Genomic DNA, 7608 nt, shown 5'->3' on the forward strand with positions numbered 1-7608 from the left:
CAGCTGCCATAGAGGGAAGGGACAGGATTATGGAGAAACTCCCACGCTTGAGGCTCAGGCCGCCAGGGCCTACGTAAGATGAAGGTTGGAACAGGAAGGCCAAGAAAGCCACCCTGCCCCCATCATGGGCAACAAACAGCACAGGGCTTCTGGGAGAAGGGCAGAAGCCTGGAGAGAAACATCCCCATCCCCTCCACCACTCTGGTGGCCAAGTATGAAGGGCCAGCTGAAAGTTGGGGATGGAGCAGAAACACTGAGAAAAACCTTCTAGCATTCTAGGCCTCATAGGAAATGCAAAATGTCAGTATGGAGGAATATGAAGTCAGTAGTATAATAATGATAACTATAGCAACAACAAAACCTAAACCTAGCTCAACTACTGATTAGATTTACCACCCTGGTAGCCTGATGGGTGAAGAGGCATGGCTATTTTCAGAAGTAAACACTATTTACATCAGTCACTCTTACTCTTTTACATATAATGTCTGGCATTCAGTAAAATTTACAAGGCAAAAGAGTAAAAAAGAAAAAAAAAAAAGCCTATTTCCAAAAGATAAAGCAGTAAACAGAACCAAACTGAGAGATGGCCCAGAGGCTGAAACTGCCAAAGTAACTTTAAAAATGCTATGATTAATACGTTAAAGGATATAGTGGAAAATGTGGACAACATGCATGAACATATACAGAATTTCAGCAGAGATGGAAACGATTTAAAAAAGAATAAATTGGATACACTAGAAATGAAAAACATGCTATTATGGATGAGGAATTCCTTCAATTGCCTTATCAGCAGACTACACATAGAAGAAAGAATTAGTAAGTTTGAATACAGGTTAGAATAGAACATTTTCAAAATAACATCTTGAATTTCAAAAGGTAACAAGCCCTTCTGAGGAGAGCTGGAACAAGAGAAGGAAAAAAAGAGAAAAAGAAAAAGTGGAGAAAAATAGAGCATCCAAGAGCTGTGGGACAGTATGAAATGGCATAATACACATGTAGTTCAAGTCATAGAAGGAGAATGGAGAGAGAGAGTGTTGAAAGAAATAATTGAAAAGATAATTGCTGAGAATTTTCCAAAATTAATAAAAGACAACAAATCACCAACCTAAATGTTTAGAGAAGCCCAAGCAGAATATATATAAAAGGCCAGGCCTGGTGGCTCACACCTGTAATCCCAACATTTTGAGAGGCCAAGGTGGGCAGATCACTTGAGGTCAGGAGTTTGAGACCAGCCTGGCCAACGTGGTGAAACCCCATCTCTAATAAAAATACAAAAATTAGATAGGCGTGGTGGTGCGTGACTGTAGTCCCAGCTACTTGGGAGGCTGACACATGAGAATCACTTGAACCCAAGAGGCAGAGGTTGCGATGAACCAAGATAAGAAGAAAATCTTGACTGCAACCACAGAAAAAAAGAAACATTCCAAAAAAAGAAACCTGCCAGTCATGGTGGCTCATGCCTATAATCCCAGCACTGGGCAGATCACCTAAGGCCAGGAGCTCAAGAACAGCCTGGCCGGGTGGTGGCACTCACCTGTAATCCCAGCTATTTGGGAGGCTGAGGCACGGTAATCATTTGAACCCAGGAGGCAGAGGTTGCAGTGAGCCAAGATCACACCACTGCACTCCAGCCTGGGCGACAGAGCAAGACTCTGTTTCAAACAAATAAACAAACAAAAAGATAAGAATTACATCATTACAAAGATGAGCAAAATGTATCAAACACTATGCAAACTAGAAGACAACGGTGCAACTTCTTTCAAGTACTGAAAGAAAAACTCATCCTAGAATCCTATATCCCCAGCAAAAGTGTGTTTCAAAAATGTAGGTGAAATAAAGACTTTATAAGACTAAGAATAAAAATAAAAATAAGAGAATGTGTTGCCAGCAGATCTGAACTATAAAAAAAGTTAAAGGACATTCTTTAAGCAGAAGGAATATGATCCCAAATGAGAAACCGCATCTACACAAAGGGAGAAATTGGAAAACTCATACATGAATGGTGGGACTGGCCCAGACTCTATGGAAAACAGTTTGGCAGTTCCTCAAAAAGTTAAACATGAAATTCACATATGACTCAGCAATTTCACTCCTAGGAATATACTCTAGAGAACTGAAACGGGCATTTGCAGAAAAACTTGTACACAAATATTCATAACAGAATTATTCATTATAATGGAAACAACCAAAATGGAAACAGCCTAAAATGGAAACAACCCAAATATCCAACAGCTAATGAATGGATAAACAAAATTTGGTGTATCCACATAATGAAATATTATTTAGTCATAAATAATGAAATACTGTTACATGCTACAATGTGGATGAAACTTAAAAACATTACTCAAAACAAAAGAAACCAGAAACAAAAGGCTACATTATGTGATTGTATGTCTATGAAATGTCAAGAATAAGCAAATCCATAGAATCAAAGGAGACTAGTGGTTGCCAAGGGCTGGGAGAGGAAAATAATATGTATGGGCTTATTTTGGGAACGATTTAAAAGTTCTGGAATTAGATAGTGGCGGTGGTTGCACAAACTTGTAAATACACTAAAAAGCACTGGATTGTATACTTTAAAATTCTAGATTTTATGAAATATAAATTATATCTCAGTTGTTAAAATGAAGAAATAATGAAATGTTTTCATCTATGAGGATGACAAATGCTGATGATGCTCATATTGTTTTGTGGTTATGGGGAAAAAAGACACATACATTGCTTGCATCCCTTGTCGAAGATAACTCAGTACTATATGTTAAAACGCTTTAAAAATGCACATGCTCGGCCTCAGCAATTCCAATGACAGGATTTTATCATAAGGGAATAATTGAATGCGTGTGCTAGGATGTAGGTGAAGAGATGTTCTTCACAGAATTATTTATAAAGTGAAAATGAGAAAACCTTTGTCTAAGAATAGGGGGCTATTTAAATAATTGTAATCCATTCAACATTAAACAGATAATTATATCATATTTTCACTGACATGGGAAGTGATCCAAATACAATCTTAGGTGAAATGAAAGCAGGATATAAAATGTTGTATGCAGTGTAATCTATTTCTGTAATATATAGATCTAGTCATTATAGTCTGAAGTATATATCACTAAGCATTAACAACAGTTTTCTCTGAGCAGTATGTTGTGTTTTTTTGTATGTGAATATGTATTGTCTAACTTTTCTGCAATTAATATGTACTGCTTATTTAATTTAAAACTACTGAATTTTCAAAACATATACGTCAAGCTTAATATCATCTATATTGAGACAAAGTGGCATTATGTGCCCCTGAAATGATACACTAATAACAGTATTACCTATGTAATGTTCCTGCCAGAAAAGTCAAATCTAAATTTAATTATGTGGAAACAAATACAATTTTAAGGATATTCTGCTAAACATGTGTCATGCACTCTTCAAATGTCAGCATCCCAAAAAGAAAGACAGGCTGGGAGACTATTTAGGTAAAGGCCACTAAATAAGTATTACAATTAAATACAGTTCATTTTCTTTGATTATGCCTGGTACATTAGATAAAAATAAACCCATAGAAAAACATATTTTTGTAAAATTGGCTGGAAAAAAGAGAAGAATAATAAGCTTCTAGAAAGGAAAAAACAGGCCGGGCGCGGTGGCTCACGCCTGCTTTGGGAGGCCGAGGCAGGCAGATCACAAGGTCAGGAGATCGAGACCACGGTGAAACCCCGTCTCTACTAAAAACACAAAAAATTAGCCAGGCGCGGTGGCGGGCGCCTGTAGTCCCAGCTACTCAGGAGGCTGAGGCAGGAGAATGGCGTGAACCCAGGAGGCGGAGCTTGCAGTGAGCTGAGATCCGGCCACTGCACTCCAGCCTGGGCGACAGAGGGAGACTCCGTCTCAAAAAAAAAAAAAAAGAAAGAAAGGAAAAAACAATGATCATATCTAAGCAAAACATGAATCAGATGGCTTCAGTCTTCTCCACAAAAACACTTAGAAGCCAGAAGGGAATGGAGCAATGCCTTCAAAATTCAGAAGGAAAAGATTTTCAAAAATAGGATTCTAAACCCAACCAAATAATGAGTTAGGCAATGGGATAGAATAAAGACATTTTCAGACATGTAGGATCCCAAATAGTTACCCTCTCTCAAGAAGTCACTGAAAGATGCTTTCTTCCCAAGCAAGAAAATAAACCAGGAAAGAAAAAAAAAAATAATCCATTAAATTAGAAAATAAAAGAACCAGCATGAGATAAAGGAATCCCTAGGACGATGCTGACGTGAGATGCCAGGATGACCACTGGCCAAGAGGGCAACATGTCCAGACAGAATCTGCATGACTCAAAAAATGAGTACAATGAGGTCTCTTACCACTTAGTTCTCAGGCTTTGTACAACCTTGTAAACCTTATGAAATATTAGATGATGTGTTCTACCAAAAAGGAAGAAATCAAGGAAAAAGACCAGAGATCCAAGAAACAGGAACTGCAACCCAAGAGAAAGGCAAAAAGTTTCAATAATGACAACAAATGCAGGTCCGCAGATGGTAGTTCCGCAGTAAACCTTGGGAGAAATTAGCCCAAATAAGAGAAAAATGAAAGTCTCTGGTAAAGAGGTTTCTGGGAAAAAAAACTGGAGCTGCTATATTACGTTATGAAACTGACCTTGTAGAAATTGTATGGGGGGCTATTTGAGGGTACAGGAAGAATTAGCTATGATAACAATGAAAGGTAAGAAAAGGCAATTATTAACTTTAAAAAAAACAAAAAATTATATTCACAATATACAACACTCAACTGTGAATATTTTTATTTCATAATAATATAAACACCAAATATAAGTCTAACCCAAAATTACAGTATTGTTCTAATGGTATGGGAAATGGAAACAGTAGTGACAGAGGTGTGAGAAGTAAGTCTTTATCTAGTAAGAAGTTAACAGATAATATATCAATTTGTTAAATCAACAGATAGCATTACACAAATATTATTTACTATTATGAATTAAGTTAATGCCAGAAGAAAGAACAAATAGTCTAAATCGGTTCCCACTAGAAAGAGGAGATAAAGAAGTGGAGATGTGTGGAACAGGAAACTCTTTATTAGCCTTCTAGTTCCATTTGACTTTCAAAACTCTGTGCATGTATAATTTTAATAAGAATTAGTTTAGGCCAGGCCCAGTGGCTCATGCCTATAATCCCAACACTTTGGGAGGCTGAGGTGGGCGGATTCTTGAGCCTAGGAGTTTAAAACTAGCCTGGGCAACATAACGAAACCTTGCCTCTACAAAAAATAACAAAACTTAGCTAGGTGTGGTAGTGTTTGCCTGTAGTCCCAGCAACTTGGGAGGCTGAGGTGAGAGAATCACCTGAGCACAGGAAGTCGAGGCTGCAGTGAGCTATGATCATGCCACTTCACTCCAGCCTGGGCAACAGAGTGAGACCCTGTCTCAAAAAAGAAAAAAAAAAAGAACTAGTTGAAAATCAATGTTTTATCAGATCTTACTAAAGTTAAGTTCTGTGAAATGTAATTTCACTGTAGTCATTTTGAAATGCTAATATACAGGAGCATTTCAACAAATTTGAGACAAATGATAGACTATCTTGAGAAACACTGAAATGATATTGGCTAGGAAAATCACTGCATGATAAGCATTGCTCAGAGAAGGCTCCCTGGAAGAAGTGCATTATAAACTGGGATGATGTGTGTGCATAGAAAAAGGCCTTGGACAAAAACTTCTAAAGGGAGAGTATGAAAATCAAACCAGATTTTCCAAGGCTATCACTGTAGCTCTTTCTTAAATGTCCCACCAGGAACACTTATTCTTATATCTCCACAGAGCTTCCGTGGGCTCTTCTGGACAATACTGGCATAGTATAAAAGGAATTTTTTCTTAAGTGATGAATTTATAGTCAAGGCAGGAATTTATGCTCGAAGTTATCTGAAAAGCATCATATATCCATTAATTCATCAACTCAACACATACCCACTGATAACTACAACATGTCAGACCAGAGCAAGGCACCACAAAGATGATGATGAAAATAAGCAAGGTTTCTGGCCAAAGGACAATAGCTTGGGGAATGGGATTCCTACAGCAGCGGGCAGGTCTATCATGGAACCCACCAAATCTTCCTATGCCATGAATCTTAGAGTTCCAAATGTTTCCTCAGCCTGGGAATGTGAACCCCAGAAAACACTCATACCTCCCTGGCCCCCAGGCCAGGAAGTACAGGAAATTCTACTTTCACCATGATTAATGTGGAGGGTGCATAAAAAGACAAATTGATGCTTGCAACAGGGAAATTAAAATGTGTTTGTGAGGAGGCAGGGCTAAAATGAAAGCAACAACATTTAATCTAAACCATTTCCTGTGACTTGGATTTCTTTTTTTAAAAAATTGGCCGCCTTATCACTTTCTTAGTCACCTTTTCTCTAGGCTTATTGGAGGCGTAGCCCCTCCTAGCAACTTCCCATCTGCTGGAAAACAGAATCAAGAGAATGAGGAGTGTGATGACGCATCCTTCACTGGATGAAAATATTAGGGGAAAAGCAATAAATGCACTAACATTTGCATAAAACCTATTAATGCCCTCTTCAGACTAATGAAATGAATTTTACATCACCAAGAAAGCAGCTGTGACCCACTGCTCCTAGTAATGAGAAGTATTTAGAACGATCTGCAAACCACTGCTGTTCCTAAAAGCAGCATCATTGACTTTAGTACTCTCTAATTAAAATACTTTCATTCTTGGACAGAGAAGACACATCTTGATCAAAATTCAGCTAACAGGTCTCCTCTTTGCTCAAAACGCTGTTAGGTTTCTTGTGTTCCTGTTTTTCTCATGCTCATGCAGATCCATGGCATTTCAAACCTTTAAAATCAAAACTAATGTCTTTTCTATTTTTTTCCTACTGGCAATCACATTGGAGTGGTGGGGGCGTGTGGTACAATCTCAGTCAAGAGGTCCTCTCTCGTGTGGGTGCTGGGATAACATTGGCCGTATACAATGATCAAGCAAAGCGACCTTCTGTCCTGCTGTGTTCTACACGTAAGTAGAGAACAGATGAGGTTCTCAGAGCCCAGGGGTCCGCGGCTTCCGCGAGGATAGCGTCGGGGGGCGCTGCAGAGATTGGAAGAGTATCCGCCGGGAATGGGAGGGAAGACGCGGAGAAGGTGGAGAATAGGAATCATGTGTGTTCCTCGAGTGTACAACCCACATATGAGTGACAAATGACGAGGACAATCGACAAAAACAACTAAGCGCAAAGCCGCCCGAATCCATCTCCCTCTCTGTGCGGGTGCCTTTTTAACTAACTTTGGGAACTCGTAGACCTAGCGTCGCTCGCCGCGCCGCCTCGCCTCCACTTTGGTTTCCCGCGTCCTGCCCGCCCTCTTCGGTGCCTCCTCTTCCTCCGGGGCAAGGATGGAGGATCTCTTTAGCACCTCAATTCTGCCGCCGGCGCCCAACCTCTCCGTGCCCATCTTGCTCGGCTGGGGTTTCAACCTGACCTTGGGGCAGGGAGCCCCCGCCTCTGGGCCGCCCAGCCGCCGCGTCCGCCTGGTGTTCCTGGGGATCATCCTGGTGGTGGCGGTGGCAGGCAACACCACAGTGCTGTGCCGCCTGTGCGGCG

At 40.0% G+C, this 7608-nt stretch overlaps 1 protein-coding gene across 1 annotated transcript in view; it reads left to right on the forward strand.

Moving 5' to 3' along the window:
- Positions 1 to 7210: 7210 nt before the first annotated feature.
- Positions 7211 to 7608, forward strand: part of GPR150 (G protein-coupled receptor 150) — a 1601-nt gene continuing 1203 nt past the window's right edge. The window contains exon 1 of the mRNA XM_011944319.1: positions 7211 to 7605. Within this exon, the coding sequence (XP_011799709.1) occupies positions 7401 to 7605 (205 nt within the window). The 5' untranslated portion in view covers positions 7211 to 7400. The remainder of the gene's footprint in view (positions 7606 to 7608) is intronic.

Source organism: Colobus angolensis, unplaced genomic scaffold (genome assembly GCF_000951035.1).
Source record: "Colobus angolensis palliatus isolate OR3802 unplaced genomic scaffold, Cang.pa_1.0 Scaffold23, whole genome shotgun sequence".
NCBI lineage: Eukaryota > Metazoa > Chordata > Mammalia > Primates > Cercopithecidae > Colobus > Colobus angolensis.